The 19,049-nt window shown below is 42.3% G+C and overlaps 1 protein-coding gene across 1 annotated transcript in view; it reads right to left on the bottom strand.

The window, feature by feature from the left end:
* Positions 1-17,826, bottom strand: part of LOC129093889 (VPS10 domain-containing receptor SorCS2-like) — a 145,711-nt gene extending 127,885 nt beyond the window's left edge. The window contains exon 1 of the mRNA XM_054602010.1: positions 17,464-17,826. Within this exon, the coding sequence (XP_054457985.1) occupies positions 17,464-17,826 (363 nt within the window). The remainder of the gene's footprint in view (positions 1-17,463) is intronic.
* Positions 17,827-19,049: the final 1,223 nt, after the last annotated feature.

Genomic DNA, 19,049 nt, shown 5'->3' with positions numbered 1-19,049 from the left:
CTACTTTCAATCAAGCAAAAGTAAACCAAATGAAGAGGGTAAGAGACACAGACAGAGACAAAGAGAGAGAAAGAAAAAGAGGGAGGGAGGTGGAGGCAACAAACAGTCACAGAGACCGGAATCATACGATACATTGTTGCCAGCTCAGATCACAGCGCAAGGCCTAGTCTTTTTCATGTAAAACAAGCACTGTTTTTGACAGCACGTTTGTTAAAAACCCAAATAAGAGTTTAAATGAAAGAGGCCTTGTGGTGGGGTTATTGTTTTTTTTTTCTTTCATTTTCCTTCTTTCCTCCCACACACTCCAACGCTGCCACCTCTCTCCTGATACTCCGGTGCTCTAATTGCTATCAACATGAGTCACAAACATTCAGACCTTTTTTTCCAAGGAGAAGAATTATTACAGGCAGGCTTCACATCCATCAACACATGCCAATTTCCATTTTACTGCTTCCAGTCACCTTGTGTGTGTAGGTGTGTGTGTGAGGTTGGCATTGCGACCAAGCACGTCATTACTGGTAGAACTTGGGTAGCAGAGCTGCTTTTGAACTGCAGACAGGGCTGACTTTGAGTCTGGGTTTGTGCTCCAAGACAAACTTTACCTAATTCAGAATAACTATAGCTTTTAAAAAACAGAGTTCTCTAAATAACCAGACAGTTCTCTTTAGTACCGTACTGAAATGGATTTAAGTCGATACTTCACAATGGTAAAATGACAAAAGCCTTGCAGAGGAAAAAAATATATATGATAATGAATGATGTTTTGGACAAAGTGTCAAAATGTGAAGACACTGGTATTGGTTCATGGTCTCTTGAAGGAATAATAAATTAAATATACACGATGATACAATGCCCAATCTCTGTGGGTGACATGTGTTACAAAAAAACAAAACCAGCAAAATCAGAACATTTTTAAAATGACTGAGCCTCAAGACTTTTATGCTGTTGATTTTGTAAAGTAACTCTGCAAATGTGTGATGCATTCAAAACACATCACATATGCATCAATGTCTTCATCTATTATACATTCAAGACAAATAAGTGCAAACTAATCAAAATACTAATTAATGGATGGTCCCAGGTCCAAACCATAGAGACCCTCCCAGGGTGACATCACCGACCCTATGACAGGCCCGCACATCCAAGCACCCAACAAGTCTTCTTAACTTAACAAAACATTTTTTGGGGGATTGTGTTTTGATAGATTGTTAGCCAGTGCCTCCCAAAACGGCACAAATGATTCATACTCTATGACTGTTATCTGATCTTTTAGGTCTAGAAACAAAAACTCCCTGGTTAGGTAGGCAATGTGGTTGGGATGTAAATGGTCAGGGAAATATGGTAAATGGTCATGGTTAACAGAGCCAACGTTGATTGTCAATAAAAAACAGGAAACAAATAGAGGTATGCCGAGTCAAGTTCAAACACTGTGTCGACCCATTTGGCCACCTTGATCACCTCCCAAGTTTTCAGGCATTATACACCATGTTACACTGTATTTGGTCCTGATAGACAAAAGTCCTAATTCAAAAGGCTACTACAGGTCCTACAGCAAAATGTTAACATATTTTGTATTAGACATTTGAACTAAAAGCAGATGTCATTACACATGGGAGGAAAGTGTCCAAACACCTTCCATGTTCATTTTCTAGCACCTGCACAGTACGTATGGATGTATGTGGGAAAAAACGTATACTTATGATAGAAAAACAACGTCCTGCTTTCTGAGTATATGTTATGATATTCTACATATAGAAATAAATTGTTATACAACCACTTTGTGTGTTTAATGTGTTTGTTTTACCAATCATAACCAAGGACACAGACAAGCCATTTTATATCTGTATCCATTTTTCTGTTCTGATGCATGACCTGTGTGGAGGTTCTCCATGCTGTTGGTGTGCAATTGGCTTAAGATTAAAAAACTGAAAATACCCTGGTCCCTGGTTTGAGATTGGGTTCAGATCGGGGGTTTTTGATAGAAATTGGGGACAGCTTAGCACGGACAGAAGACCATCCAATCTGTAAATGTGTTGCTGTGAAGGTGAAATACTGGAGAAACCCTGCTGGGCTGCATTTTACAACACGCAGAGGGGCTCTATAGGCAGTGCTTACCCACTGCTCCTATAGTAGTTGCAGGCAGGCAGGCAGACACACACACACATAACAAACAAAAGCTTTTTTACCGAACAAAATACTGCAAGCACACACAACGTCATTGTCAGGTGAAATCTTCTCAACTCCAAATTTAAAACTTTAATCTTTTATCTTCAGTTAAATAGGCTTTGTTTACACTAAAAACTATGAAAGAGATGCATCCATCCATTTTCCTCCGCTTATCTGGGGCAGCAAGCCAAGGAGGGTCCTCCAGACGTCCTTCTCCCCAGCAACACATTCCAGCTCCTCCTGGGGAACCCCGAGGCGTTCCCAGGCCAGACGAGATATGTAATCCCTCCAGCGTGTTCTGGGTCTACCCCGGGGCCTCTTACCAGTTGGACGTGCCTGGAAAACCTCTAAAGGGAGGCGTCCAGGAGGCATCCTGATCAGATGCCCGAACCACCTCACCTTTTCGACGCGAAGGAGCAGCGGCTCTACGCCGAGCGCCTCACCCTATCTCTAAGGCTGAGCCCAGCCACCCTACGAAGGAAGCTCATTTCGGCCGCTTGTATTCGCAATCTCATTCTTTCGGTCACTACCCAAAGCTTATGACCATAGGTGAGGGTTGGAACGTAGATGGACTGGTAAATTGAGAGCTTTGCCTTACGGCTCAACTCCTTCTTCACCACAACGGTCCGGTACAATGCCGCATCACTGCTGACGCTGAACCGCCTGTCCGTCTCCCGTTCCATTTTACCCTCACTCGTGAATAAGAGATACTTGAACTCCCTCGCTTGGGTCAATGACTCACTCCCAACCCAGAGGGTGCAATCCACCGTTTTCCGGAAGAGAACCATGGCCTCAGACTTGGAGGTACTGACTCTCATCCCGACCGCGTCGCATTCGGCTGTGAACCGCCCCAGTGCGTGCTGAAGGTCACAGAAGCACATCATCTGCAAAAAGCAGGGATGCGATTCTGAGGTCCCCAAACCGGAAACTCTCCTGTCCATGAAAATCACAAACAGGATTGGTGACAATGGGCAGCCCTGGCTGAGGCCAACACGCACTGGGAACAAGCTCGACTTTGTGCCGAGTATCCGGACACAGCTCTCACTTTGGTCATACAAGGACCGAATGGCTCGTAGCAACGAAACAGGTACCCCATATTCCCGCAGTACCCCCCACAGGACTCCCTGAGGAACACGGTCGAAGGCCTTCTCCAAGTCCACAAAACACATGTAGACTGGATGAGCAAACTCCCATGCACCCTCCAACAGGCCTGCAAGGGTAAAGAGCTGGTCCACTGTTCCACGGCCAGGAGGGAATCCGCATTGCTCCTCCTGAATCCGAGGTTCGACAATCGGAAAATGAGATGAAAGAATTATTAGGAAATCATCGTCTGGGTATCATAAATCCACAGTCTAAATTAGTGGTTCTCTCTCTTGATGGGACAGACCATGGATAGAGTAATGTGTGGCCGAGTCTGCATTTCAATCAGGAGAGACCATTCAAATGAGGAAAAGATAATAGTTTATTATTAACAGATGACATGTGATGATAAAGTCTTGACAGAGTCTTTGGCGCTTGGACTCTACGGGGAGATTTGTTATTGAGGGGTGTCTGCCCTGAGCAGCAGCAAGATAAATTCCCCCATTGACTCCAGACACTGGTGATGGTGGATGAGGCTGATAGAATGATGAGTTGATGAAGCTGATGAATCTAAGAAGATTGGGCAGAGATGGGGAGCTGGTGGGGCGCCTAGCAGCAGCATGATCGTACTGAAGGTAGAGAGACAGTCATATTTAAAGAGAGACAGCAGCAAGATGATAGGCTAATGATGTAATTGTGTCGCTGTGCTATTGGATTGAGGAGACCAGCTGATCTAAGCAGCTGATATCATGATTGACACCCCCAAACAATGACAGCGAGGAAATCCCGAGTGAACATGTGTGAGGAGAGAATGGCAGATGTATGAGAAATAAACTACAAGACTAAGCATACGAGAGTATTTACTTCCTGACTGAACTTGCGCTTACCCGATACGACTGATATGACACCAGATATCAGAAGACAATTAATATGGGCAATAAGTAGAATATGATGAAAATGGAACAATTGCAGAATACACAAGTAGTTATTAGCAGAATACGATGGATACAACTAATTGATAAATACATGAAAACGTAGTAATAGAAACCTGGATGTGAAGAATTAGCTAAATACATGAATATTAGCAATTAGCTGAATAACCTTGACTGGAAATAACAGATAAAGGAAACAGTGAGCAGCAAAATAGCCGTTGAGCCAACTCGCCACCACCAGTTATATGCATGTATCGAGAATGTGGGCAGGCACGATTACGGAAGAATTTAGATGCTTAACAATGCAAAATTGGCAAATTATGATAGCAGGCAACAAAAGGAAAGGCAGTAACAAAAGCTCCAGCGCCAGTTAAAACATGACTTACAAGGGATTTAGGGCGAACTTAAAAAAAAGTATGTGCAGAGCTTGAACTATCAATTTATCTATACTTATTGTATAGAGCAGGTCAGGACAAACCTCTATATTGACCCAACATGAGATTCCCCACAATGCCGCTTCTGCAATAAATGCAATTCCACTTAAGAGATCACACAAAGCTGATGCTACTGCAGCAACATATGTGATTCCACTAACAGATCCCCATGCTGCTGTTGCAACACATGTGATTTCCCAACCAGATCACCCAATAGTGCTGCTGCAATGAATGCAATACCACATGACAGAATAAAGTTTCCAGCATGTGAGGTCAGGAGGACTATGGTTTGATGACTGAGATTAAGATAGGTCGAAATGCAATATATGTAAAGAACCTTTAACTAGAAAGACACATGCTGAGATTAAAACCAGTCAAGACAGGGTCAGATGGCAGCATCTAACACATGACAGGACAACAGTATGAGGACACATTAGACCATGATGCAGTGTATGAGGTCGCATTAGACCATGGTGCCTTGGCAGTGACCCACTTACCAGAGTACCACGGATAGGAGGAATTGGGAGATAGCTATGAATAGTAGTATCTAGAAGAGCACAATGAATAACAAATGAATGAATAAGCAGAATACAGCGACAGGAGGCCATCTTGCGATGCAATTGCGCCGCTAAGATGCTAAATCAGGCCGTGGTGAAAGGTGGGCTGGGCTAACGACCCACTAGGTGAAAACAATACCAGTCAGACTCTAAGGGATTCGTAATGACTACTTAGCCTTAAAATATAATAGAATCTAATGTTTTAAAAAAAAAAAAAAAAAAAGCCTTCAATGATCTGAAGGATTGTGGCCAGAAGACATGAATGTAATGTCGAGGAGGTTCATGAGTGGACAGTGAGCAGCATAGTAGCAAAATCTCCACCACCAGTTATATGCATATGTATATGGAATCTGAGCAAGGCACATTTAGGGAGCGTGCACTTTCACTGCCACGAGAGGTTGCAGCAATGACTTGTGTGGCAGCTAACTGCCTGAAGCTATCGCAAGAATCATGAAGAGGAATGCTCGCATTGAGGAATGACGACTGATTTAACCATGAAAGTGAGACTTGTGTTCCGTTGCCGGCCCCAGACATGAGAGCTTATGCAGTCAGGTATCTCACACCATGCCAACTGAGCATGCTTGCGGTTGAGATGAGGGCAGCAATGACCAGCGCACTGCTTGAATGAGGCCAACGTGATCCGTTTATGGACTTTATGAGCTGAGCTGATGTGGATAACTTCTGAACATGTCAAAATGAGTGTGCCCTTTGCATTAAGGTTTCCCTTCGCTTGATTGAAAATTATACCACACAACATAATACGACTTCAGTGTATTTGAGTTTAAAGTCCCAAAACAAACTCTACTTTTAGTGATGTACATGAATGCCATAGGATGGAGACGGCTACATTAAGGTACGGATGAGAACCTTACAAGTTATCCATTTTTTACAATGACAAGTTCTGAAAGTTTCACATAAATGAGCCTGTAGAGGGTTTTTAAATGGTACAGGACATGTGATGTGGGTTGTGACGGCATGACGTTTTAGTATGAGAATTCAGCACGGCAAATGCTGTATAATACCCTTAGGAAACAGATGGGTTAAATATTTCCTGACTGCGTGTGTCTCTAAATCCCTGCTTCAAATGAGCCTTACAGACACCCATTGTAGTACAGGTAGATTAATTTAGGCGCGCCGCTATTACCGGACTTACAGTAATAGTTCTCCCGTTGAACAGGGGGACGCCAAGTGAATGAAAACAATGTTATGGTTTAAGCAGCACATAAAATTACTGACGAAGCAGCCTGACCATATTTATCCGATTGAGAAGACGGTTCGGGTGCGACAGCTGTTTAGTGTCTTTACCTTAATTGATGCGGCACTTGGAGTGGAATGAATGCGGAGCGCATGAGGCCGCTGCCACGAGGAGCCTGCGCCGAGGGACGCCGGTAAGGCAGAAGCTTTTGGATTTTCGGCTCTGTGGCCTGCATGGATGGTTTGCTTGGTTTGGCCGGCGACTGCATGGTGCTGATCAGGTTGTTACCTGCACAGTGTGACCTGGTTTAACCGGTGAGATTCCCAGGTAAGGAAACGAAAGATAGAAGAAGCTTTCTCCTCTGCTGAGGAACTGGACGTCAGTTTGCTCCTAAATACGAGACTGGAAAAAAAGGTAATGTGTACCTTTGCAAATTGCGTCGGTTCATAATGAAAACACACGTAAACTGGGATGATGGAGATAGTGCGTAGCAGCAGCATGAACGTACTGAAGGTAGAGAGACAGTCATATTTAAAGAGAGACAGCAGCAAGATGATAGGCTAATGATGTAATGATTTCGCTGTGCTATTGGATTGAGGGGACCCGCTGATCTAAACAGCTGATATCATGATTGACACCCCCGTGTGAGTGAGCATGCTTGAGGAGAGAATGGCAGATGTATGAGAAATAAACTACAAGACTAAGCATACGAGAGTATTGTCTTCCTGACTGAACTTACGCTAGAGCTTCATTAGTCTGCCTAAATAACAGGACAAACAAATTATCGGATAAATGCAAAATGCATGAAACAATTAGTAATGACGAAACAGGGATTTGACCTGACAACGTCAATATGACTGGCATATATTAATGCCAGAGCAAGACCTGGGAGAAGTGTGAGGGGTGACCCCAACAGGATTCCAGTGTGGGAATGGAAGCCAGACTGCAGTAGATGAGGAGAGCCTGAATAACAAGATACATGGGAGAAAATAAAGTTCTCCGTTTACAGGGAAAAAACTGGAAAAACGAGGGACACATGTTGGGTGCATTTTAACAACGTTACAAAATAATGAAAGTTTGGAGAATGGCCGGGATGTTCAAGCAGATGAGGTGCTTTCTTGTGTAACACAGCCTGCCAACTAGTTGTTTTGACTGTTGCTTGGTAACTAGTACCCCCAAACTGCGTCTCACACAGACACACAAACACACAAACACACACACACATACACCTTCCTCATACACATACAGCACCACAAGAACAAACAGAGACAACAATCTCTCAGTCCCGTTGCCAGCAGCCCAGGAACACGACAAACGTGTCTTGATGCTTTTATTTAGCTGCCTGGCAGCCAGCATTCATCTGGCACCACTAGACACTTAGTCAGACAGTAACAATTGCATGCTGCTCCAAGCATCTTCCCAAGGTCTCATTAGCAAGGCAACCATAGCATCAAAGCGACAAATGCTACCTACCGCCAAGTGGCAAAGAGCTGTCCCATGCCTGCACTGAGGTTTTCTAAGAGGAATGACTTAATCATCCACAGTGCTTTTATATGCCAATGAACTATGTTTTCTGAGGTAACTCTGCCAACAGTTCGGATATAAATGTCTTGCTTCACAGTCAGAAGTATCAGTATTCTACTGTGCCAGGTAGCCTGTTTAGATTCCAGTGATATGGGTTTTGGAAGCTGAGACTGACTTTTTGGTTTGAATAAGACATTTTATACCTGAGTACATTTGAAATCGACCATCTTAATGGCTAAAATAGCTAGGATTCAGTTTTTTATCACATAATTTGTTGCTGTCATGAATCTTTAAGCGTCTTTATCTGTCATTAAATACTTAAACAATAACTTTGATAAGATTAATGCAATGCAGTTAGCATGCAATATTTTGGTACAGTATTCCTTTAACTGCCTTTATAAAGGCCAATATCGGCTCAATACGATATCTTTAAAGCCTTCATAATGACATAATGGATGGCAGGCATCAATCATCCATGCGAGGAAGTCGAGAGCCATTTGATGTTTCAAAAAGAGCCTTTGTGTCCTGATAGCCATCCTGGATGTCAAACATGCTGTAGTGGCACTGTAGTGTGTAATCTAAAAACAGTGCTGGATTCACATTAAAAAGAGAGAGAGAGGAGGACCAAGCAGACAAGACTCATGATTTACAGTCTGCGTTTTGGAGTGTCTCTTTAAGCTGGAAGAATGATGACAGACAAGATAAATGACGAGAAAGCCTCTTTTCACATGTGCAAACAATTTTACACCGCAGAACAACCAGAGGCCAAATGAAATGCCTTTCACATTTAGTCAGGATCCTGAAGACCTAGATTGTGAGTGTGCATACGTGTGTGAGCACACGGCTCTGTTGTGTTACAGCTTATATGTGTGGACACACCTGCATGAGCCATGACTTACAATGCAAATACAAAACATTAGGGTTCCCTCTAAAGACTGGATTGAAATTCCACCAATACCTTGTTTTAAATAGATGTTTCCTGCAGGCAGATTTTCCTTTGACCTGATTGGCTAGAACAATGCTTTCAATCTGAAGATGGTGTTAGCAAGGTAACCTGCATGCATTGTAAGAAGGAGGGGAAGATGAGGGTTAAAGGTTGTACCACTGATATTATCTACAGATAGAAAGCAAAGTAAACAAGAACTGTCTACCCAATGAAGGCAGAGAAAGATGAGAAGGAGGAATGGTGATGATCAATGTATATTCAGGCTAATGATCAGCTGACGGTTCATCCTGTGTAATATCTCAACACCTACTGGATGGATTGGCACAACATTTGGAACATGATTCATTGATGGTGTATCCCAATGCCCTCACCTTTAATAACTGCACCAGAAAGTTGACATGTTTGGTTCAGAGAAAGATAAGTAACAACAATAAGTCAATAGATTGCTATGGAATTTGGGTCAGACAATCATGTTCCCCACAGGATGAAATCTGATAACTTTGGTCATTCCTCATCTCTTCAGATAGCACCATAATTAGGTCCAAATTTTTGTTTGTCCAGTACTCGTTAGTACTGTTTATTTGGTTTATAATCAAATACCTGCAACACTAATGACATTCACAAACCGCCTCCACTGATATTAAACTTAGTATATCATGCTTATTTGAATATGTAAGCATGCTGAAATAAAATGGCAAACATATTAAAAAGCTGCTACACAATGTCCTCTTCCCCATCAATGTGCAATAACTCTCAAGAAAAGTTTCAGTTGTATCACTTTTGCTCCCCCATCATCCCCTTCCTGGCCACTGTATCCTGATAACTTTACTTCTGTAAATGTACGGCACATGCACTGTGTGGCTTCAAGGTCAAATGAAACACAACGCAGCTTGCACTTTTGTCTTGTTATTTATTATGAATATTAAGATTGATATCATGTTCTCACTAAATTATTTCAGTATCGCAAACTATCTTTGATCCTGATAAGCTGCATGGTTATATCTACTGATGCTCGATGAGCCACGATACAGTGGATGAGCGATAACCATTTACTTTTATACAGGTTGTATATATTAAATTCTTGAACATTTATGAGTTAATAAATGCAGTGCTCTACTTCCACTTATTCCCAGACAGGAGGGCTCTTAAAGTGGAAGGAATTACCCACAATTCCCCTATGGCATCAGAAGGTATAGGACGAAAGTTTGGACTGTCAGCGCCCCTTTTGCCACTCATTAATCACTTAGGATACTGTGAGACAGCCCACCAGGGATCAGCAACACACACATGAAAGCAAACAGACTCGCAAATTTAAAAGCAGTGTGAGCACAATGCAAATGTATAATCGGTCTCTCCATGGAACAATCGATACATGCAAAATAGAGAAACCTTATTAAATGGGGAGTGCGGTTTCCTCACTGATACAAATGCACACGTCACACACACACACACACACACACACACACACACACACACACACACACACACACACACACACACACACACACACACAGCTAGTGATCCTGTTCATTACCATGGAGAGCAGATAAAAATAGAGGGAAGACGAAAAGAGCTCAGAGTTCCCTGGGGCTAATCAACAGAGCGAGGAAAGAATGAGGAACAAAGGGTGTCCTGTCAATAGAAGAGGCTCCCTTCATTCAGAATGCTGGGATCATGTCATACGACCTCATCTAAGGATGTCTTCTGGGACTGAAAAATCTATATGCATGCATGCATGTTCATGTCTGTGTCAGTGCATTATGATGCTGTATTTTTTCTATTGGAAATAATATCCTAATTTCCCGAAATGTCCTTGGACATATAATATTCAATTCAATGTTGAAGTTGTAGAATTGTAGAACTGTTTGTTTGTAAAGAAATGAGACAATCCAAGTGGAAACTGGGGAGGTCTATGGCCCAATCCCAGTGCCCCCCTAAACCCCAATCCCTGAACCCTCAGGGACTAGGTGCTTGGGTGTGGGGACGAAATGGTATGAATAGGATTGGGACAAAACTTTTCAACATTTCACGTTACCTTGATGACGCCAAAACATGCTAGGTACAATTGTAGGTTTGGGAGTTTTTGATTTTAGTTTTTTTCCATACTTTATGGCCAGAGCATTTAACGGACTGACTTATTTGAACGAGGCTTTTACATTGCTGACTCAACAAAAGGTGATGTCAAATAATCTATTCACTTGTTTTTTTCAAAGCAGCATGATTGAGTAGTTGCGGTTGCTCCTTCTATATTTGTTTACCGGTTGTTATTTTTTGACACTTCCAGGCTTCCTATGGTAACCAGGTATTTAACGTCAAAATTATTTAAATTGCCGGTAATTCCCTTAGTCCAGAGGGTGCATAAGGGGCTCTGCGAGAGAGTCCTCATGCATTTGACAGCGGTGCAGCCTTTAGCCCTCCCAGACTTTGCAGGAATGTGGTTCAAAGTCTGTGAGTGTGGACAGTGGGATCAGGACTAACTTTTGTTTTCAAGCCAATTTTCTTAAAGTGGCCCTATTATGCTTTTCCACTTTTTCCCTCTTCTTTAGTGTGTTATATATATATATTTTTTTTTTTACAAGTAAATGGTCCGTAGAGTGTAAAACCCACCAAAAAAGTCCACACCTAAAAGGAGTTACCCTCCCCAGAATCGCTGCTCCTGAGCTGCCTGAAACGGCTCCATTGAATTCTCTCCTTCACTTCCGTAAATTTATGAGGTCATAATGTAACGGAAGTGACATAAAACTCCTTCCGACTAGTTTGGCCCGCCCTCAAACAGAGCTAGAGAGAGACGGCGCTGGAGCTCCGGAGGAAGAGTTTGTTTAGCTGCCGTCATGTCGAGAAGACACCGTGTTCTGCTCTGAGAAAGGAAATGTTCTTTGTATGAACCCCCAAAGAAAGATGACTTGAAGAATCAGTGGCTAAACTTCAACAACTTTCAAAACTGGACACAGTTCACGGCTGGATTTTCGAAACGCTTACTGCTGAAAGATGATGGCGGTTCAGGAACCTGTAAATAGATTTATTATTTGTGGATGATTAATTAAAACACAACAAAGATAGCTAACATTACTAGCCGGGGTTCAAATGTTAACACAGTGCTCAGCAACAATAGGTCAACTAGACACATCCCAGAATAAGATGAACTACGTACATTTTACTCATAGCTAGACAGCCGGGCTGTATTTGTGTCATAAAATAATATTTTGAGTCTTTGTGCATGTGTTTAAATGCATATTTGTTGTCGGCTGATTTTTCACTGGACATGACTGTTTAGCTTGATAGATGTTTTCATCTGATGCAAATTAGTTTTAATGAGTAAATTTGTCTCTGTCTTTTAGAGTACATCACAGAAGGACCCGGTACCGACAACAGACCGTCCACAAACGGTCTCAGAGGGCACACAGACTTCTCAAAGGATGGTATCTGTTGGCACTCAGCTGTCCGGGGTACTAAGGTATGTTATACATTTAATGTGCTTTTGTGTTTCACTTTTAGATATAGTACTTGCTAACATTGTAGACTTGTGAAATACTCTTATGGGGACTATGGGGAATACAGAGCACTGCAGTTTCATGAAAACTTCGGGCTGACATTCTTGTAAACCTTTGACTTTGTTATGATGTTAGAGCATTCTTTTATTGTAGGTTGTATCTTTGCATTTATTATTATGAAAATGAGGACCGTGAGCAAGCAACAACATCTGTAGGAACATCTGTCTCTAAGGTCTTGTTCCCATAGTCAAAGAAGTTTGAATGCATAGCAAAACCAGTCAAAATAGACCCTACATACAGTAGGTTGTAAATTAGCTAATTTACAGGCAACGTGAGTGTAATTGTTAGCTTCTTAGATAAAGAGAAGGACTCGTGTTTACAGCACAGCATAGGCCTAAAGCCTAACACCACATAGTGCAGTATTTGCAGTAATCAATGCAGTATTTGATTAAACTGGTAACAAGTGACCACTGTGAAACGTCCTGGTTGATATAGCTGTTTCGGTCGGCTTCTTATAATTAAGCCTTTATTAGTCCCACAATGGGGAAATTACAATTCTGCATTTTACCCATCCCTAAGAAGCACCCAGGGAGCAACTTGGGGTTAGGTGTCTCGCTCAAGGACACCTCGGCATGTTGACTTGCGTTCATACTGGTAGGGCAGCACAGATGCCACTAATATCGGTAAGCAAAGCTACCACAGTGTTTTGGGGCTCAGGGAGCTGAATTCTGTTGGTGGTAAGGGGCGGGACATTTTGCATATGCGCTGCGCGGTTGACCAATCGCAACAGAGTGGGCTAGCTGACCAATCAGGGCAGATTTGGCCGTCTGGGGGGAGGAGCAAGCGCTCTAACAGATCGTTTAACAGAGATGGTGAGAGGAGCTGCTGCAGGACATTCAGGATGAGGAAAAAACAAGGCAGGTTTTGAGCATTAACGCATGTAAACATGTTGTAACTGTAATTTGAGATAAAAAAAAAAATGCACCTGAAAAAGAGCATAATAGGGCCTGTTTAATCTTGGATCTTTGGGGTGGTCAGTGTATTTCTTTACATCACCAGTAGGAATCACCAAAGCCAGACATTTTCAATCCTGCACATAATGGATTTAAAATGAGTAGTAGTCCATATAGTAGTGATGTTAAGTATAAGCTTGTAATTTTCTGGACCAGCTTGATCAAACAAAACGACCCCTAAATGATAAATGGTAAATGGACTGGACTTGTATAGCGCTTTTCTAGTCACACCCATTCATACACTGATGACAGGAGCTACCATGCAAGGTGCCACCTGCCCATCAGGACTCTAACTAACATTCATACCCATTGTCACACCGATGGCACAGCCTTCTGGAGCAATTTGCGGTGATTGTCTTGCCCAAGGACACATCGACATGGACTACCGGAGCCGGGGATCAAACGCCGATCTTCTGATTGGAGGATGACCCTACTCTACCACTGAGCCACAGTCGCCAACCATGTCATCAGGTTATATGACTACAATTTTTAAATAAAAAGTGTGCATTCAAAACTGTCATGCATCAGTTTCAAGGTTTATGTGTGGACATAAAGTGTGGAAATAATAATTTGACAAAGAAATCTAGAATTAGAATTATCTTTTAACTGTGCTTTGAAACATCTCCTGGTCTCGGTAAATTGATGGAGATTGCTGTTGCTACCATGAAAAGCTAGTGAACCTTGAGTTAAGATTATTAGGGAAAAGACGCCATGATGCTTCTCTTCTTGTAATTGTTGTGACCATGTTTTTTTTCCTAGAGTCCAAAAATTCACTGCCCCCATATTTTGTGAGTAAAATACCAAAAATACTGCAATTCTTTTTTTTACTCTGAAGTAAAAATACACAGTAAGTAGTTTACAGCTGAGTTACATGTTGTTTAAGTGCTTGGATATTTTGGGATTCAATGAGTAAGAAGTAATACTAGTAATACTTTTTATACTTAAACATCACAATACATCCGTAGATGTTGGTGCCCTTTTAGTTGGGCCCCCAGACAAACTTTACTATAACAGTAAAGTCGGACGGGGTGTTTTTCACAGGTGTTTTTGACCAGTAATAGCTGCTACTTGATACATGGCAGGTGTATAGCTCAGGAACCAAGGAAGCGCATTGTCGAGTGGGTTTATATAAGCAGTTCTTGGGAAAGAAGCAAGTAGCAACACCACAGGCCAACTACTGCAATAGTTATTATACTGCTGTGGATCTAGAAACTGAAAGAGAGGCGATATTTACTGTTACACTTGTTATTTGATCTAGATTCCACATCCACTTGTTTTTCTGTTTTCCTTGAATTCCATGCTCATACTCCAAAACCACCCTAACACACACATATGCACACACTTCAATAGCTATCTCAGCTCTTCAAGGACACGTCTGTGCTCTAAGCCATCAATAGACCAATCAAGGCTTGCCAAAGTGTCTGTCGTCGTTGCTGCTACAGGGACAGAGGGGAGTGCACAAGACTTATTTTCAATAACAGGACTTTTACTATAAAGCTAGATGAACAATTCATCCTCTTTTCAAAACACTTTGCAGCCTGGCAAGAGATGGAGGTCGGCCGGAACACAAACATACACATATTACAATGATGATGAAATTATGTAGTGAATGTTTTCAGAAAAAACATGCTATATTCAGGTGGTCTCTATCACATCCTTGAAAACCCATCATCAAAGCATATGTGAAAACAGAAGTCATCTATGCTGTGTCAAAGACTCAAGAACAAAATGATGAAACAAGAGAGGCAGGGATTCATTTTCCCCCCATCAATCTTTGTGCCACTCATAAATGTCAGTCTGAGGCAAATTGCATGGCACCATTCGTCCACGTTAATTAAGCTGGGATGAACTCAGACTCATTGACCTTTCAGAGTAAATACCCACAGCAAGTATATTGAAGATAAGTCAAACATCCTATGGCTGGCAGAGCGCGAGGATTCCTGCAGACTCACTGCCTCAATTAAAACATTTTTTATAAAAGAGGAGATGTCGACGGGGAAGTTCATCACAGGAAAGCCTGGAGTCCATTTTGAGGATGACATTTTTGTATAACTGAAATGGCCATTTTTAAATGCCAGAGTACTAGAATCCTACGATTAATTATTGTGTTGTAGTGCTTTGTCCTCTAAACTGACTTTGGGCAGTTTGTTTGTTTGAGATTGAGACCATAAACTCATGTTTACAATGTTTACTGAGGTAGTAAATCAAGAGAGAAGTAGGGTCTTTTTCTCAGGTAAAAATCCACGGCCGATAGCGGGCATGGACCCCTACAGCCCTCCCTCTGGTTCTCCAACATTCTCCGCGGGCCCATGCTTGACTCTTAGACACCTTGCTCTATCCCACAACACCTGAACAGCCCCTAGCAAGCCCCCTGTGCTCATTTGCATAAAGCATCATTGGATATGAATACAACATAATATAATACATAATTACATAATATATTTGAATCTATTTCTTGCTTTTTCCCTGACGGTTTAAGTACATCTCTTAATTCCACAAATCCGAAAAGAAAAAAAACCCCACAATAACTGCGATATCTTCAAGCTTTTATACCCTTACACAAAAAGAGAGGATAACTCCAACTTCAGTTCAACTTCAAAGCTCCATAGTTTAAAATGTGACAGTTACAAACTTCCTAACACTCCTTTAAGAGTTATCTGGGTTTAAATAAACTGATATTCTGCCTCTCAGGCGCAGTAAATATGAGTATACTCTGCAAATCTACAAGATTTCAGGCTTCTGAAATTCAACTTTTTCAAGTTCTCCCTGCCCCTTGGACCGACCAATGTGTGACAGTACCTAGAGCATCTTTAAATTAAATATCTCTTGCCTCTGTTGCTAATCCAATAAATTAAATGTTACCTGCAAATGTCACCGTGCACATTATTTACTAAATCATTTGTCATGAAACTCCAGCAAATTTGTGCAACATAGGTCTGCTGGCAGATTATTTCCTCTCTCATGTCATTCCCTTTTGTTCCAGAGACACTGCCAGTACAACAGAAATGTGTTACTAACAAAAAAGGCTCTGATTGCAAGTGATGTCCCCACCAGACACCACCACTGAAACCCCTCCGGTGTCTTCCATCACAAGAACTGCTCTTGTTTACATGGTGTAGCTGCTCTCACTTGACCTGGCCCAAAGGAAATATCACTCTAATATTCATACACTGACCATATCAATACATGGTGTTTTATTTCCAACGTAATCACTTAAATGTCCCGTTATAGAAGCTTAATTCAGCTTTTCAGGAATATTAGTAATGACTTTAGTGAAGCATCAGATGTTGTGCTATGTTTGTGCCCGCTGACATGACATGTTCAATCCCAGAGGGACTTATTTCTTCTAATATCGGTATCTGTCTGAAATCTACTTTGGTGTCAGAAAACAGTTATTAGAGCATAACATAGGCATACATTGGCGGCAAATGCTTAAAAAGTAGGCTACAGCCAGCTCACCACACATAAACAAGGCATTGCAAAATTCATGAACGTATAAAGCTCCATTAATATTTTAGTAATGGCTTCGTGTGACTGGATCAAGCACCGAGCTGTCTGTTGTTGCGCGCTCCTTGTTTCCACAACGGCTCTGTGCGTCCTTGGACTTCTAAATGTCACCATACACTTTGGCACCAGTGCTTATTATTTTTGCTGCTCAGAGTGGGTCAATTCCCCCAGGACACCATTGATTCAATAGTGTTAAAATATAAAACAAATATGATGGGAAGTTTAATAAAAAGGTAATCTCAGCACCATGCTGTCCCTGCACAGCGTAAACAGACATGTACAAAGATGCTCTTGAGCCTGGGCCACCATGTGATGTAATGGGAGTCTGGGGGTGAAATAGTGAGTCTACGTGTCTAATAGTGGAGCCTCTGACATAAAAACGTTTTTTAAAGTCCTAGTCAAAGCCCGACAACATGCACCACGCTTCCAGGCTGGACCACCTAGATGCGTAAATACACACAGTGTGCGTCTGCAGCCTCCTGCAAGAACAATAACTTGTTTCTAGTGGCTGTAGTGATGGATGGTGGAAGGTGACAAAGAGGGAATGGTGGGGATGGTGCATGAACCAGCGGATCGTGACGGGACGGGACAATCAAGGGGGGATAGGCTACTACTCACGCTGCTGTTCTCTCCAGTCCAGTGGACCATCGCCTGGTTGTGGGTCGCATCCCCTTTGAGTACGAACGAGCTGCTGAGCAGGGTCATTTGTTTTTCCCGGGACAGTGCTCTCCTGAAGCGGGGTGAGCTCTCCGCGCCGACGGCTTCCTCGCCACCGTCCGTCGGTGAGCCCTGCTGCGAGGATCCTCCATCTCCGCCGCCCATGTAAAACGTACGGTGCTCTCCGCCGCGTCGCTTTAAAACCCCGCTGTCACAGCGCACGGGTCCCGGCACGGCCATCCAGGCCGAGGTGATCAACAGAAAGACGGAGAGGTGCGCGGCGGCGGCGGCGGAGACCGGTCCTTCGCGACGCAGAAGTGCCATGTTTTTGCGCCGCAGTAGCGCTGAGTATTGCGGAGACTGATGGGGAGAGACTGCTGATGCTTGTGGAAGATACGTGTATACTGTAAGCCGAGGGAGAGAAAGGGAGTGGGGGGGGGGGGGGAGGGAGGGAGGGAGGGGAACAGTGGGAACAACGTGGTCGCGTCTCTGTGCCAAGCGGGATCCACAGCGGCGCAGTGGGGCCATCTGCTGTCCTACAACTGCAGCACCTTGCGATGGTCCACCTCCATGAAGTGCCACCCCCAAGAGGAATTCACATTTGAAATGTTATATGACTTGGCTATCTATCTATCTATCTATCTATCTATCTATCTATCTATCTATCTATCTATCTATCTATCTATCTATCTATCTATCAATCTATCTATCATCTATCTACCTATCTACCTATCAATCAATCAACCTACCTACCTATCTATCTATCTATCTATATATCTATCTTCCTACCTACCTACCTAGCTACCAATCGGTCCAATCTATCTATCTATCTATCTATCTATCTATCTATCTATCTATCTATCTATCTATCTATCTATCTCGTGGTCCCTTGCTAAAATATATATATAACATATCTGATGGCTTAAATACATCTCTAAAGTAGCTTTTAAGAAATAAAGTCGCTAAGAGGGTCTGAAAAGTCACTAAATCTAGCGAGAAGGACTGCAAGCTGGCAACACTGCACCCAGAGGCTCTAGGCTGTTTCCACAAATAGGCTTTATCCGGGGGAAAAAATCCCCTTTTGAAAATGAAAAAAACCCAACACAATTACTGAAGTATCTACAAAACTTATATTCCCTTAAACAAAAAGTGAAAAGGACTCCAACTTAAGTTCAACTTAATAGAATATTATAATAGAATATAAAATGTGACAGTTACAAAACTCCCTGACACTCCTTTAAGAGTTATCTGGGTTTAAATAAACCGATATTCTGCCTTCAGCAGTAAATTTGAGTGTACTGTGCAAATCTACAAGATTCTGGCTTCTGAAATTCAACTTTTTTAGGTTCTCCCTGTCACTTGGACCGGCCAATGTGTGACAGTGCCCAGAGCAGATTTAATTAAACCTCTCTTGCTTCCGTTGCTCATCCAATTAATTGAATGTAATAAAGTGCACCATGCACCATTTCAGTTATCAAAAAATGACTGAAAGATGATGACTAATGAATGTCTCAGAGATTTAAAAAATGTGGGGAAACTCAACACCC

The sequence above is a fragment of the Anoplopoma fimbria genome, chromosome 7 (genome assembly GCF_027596085.1).
Source record: "Anoplopoma fimbria isolate UVic2021 breed Golden Eagle Sablefish chromosome 7, Afim_UVic_2022, whole genome shotgun sequence".
NCBI classification, from domain to species: Eukaryota; Metazoa; Chordata; class Actinopteri; order Perciformes; family Anoplopomatidae; genus Anoplopoma; species Anoplopoma fimbria.
The sequence above is the reverse complement of the archived record's forward strand: the minus strand, read 5'-3'. Positions and strand labels throughout refer to the sequence as shown.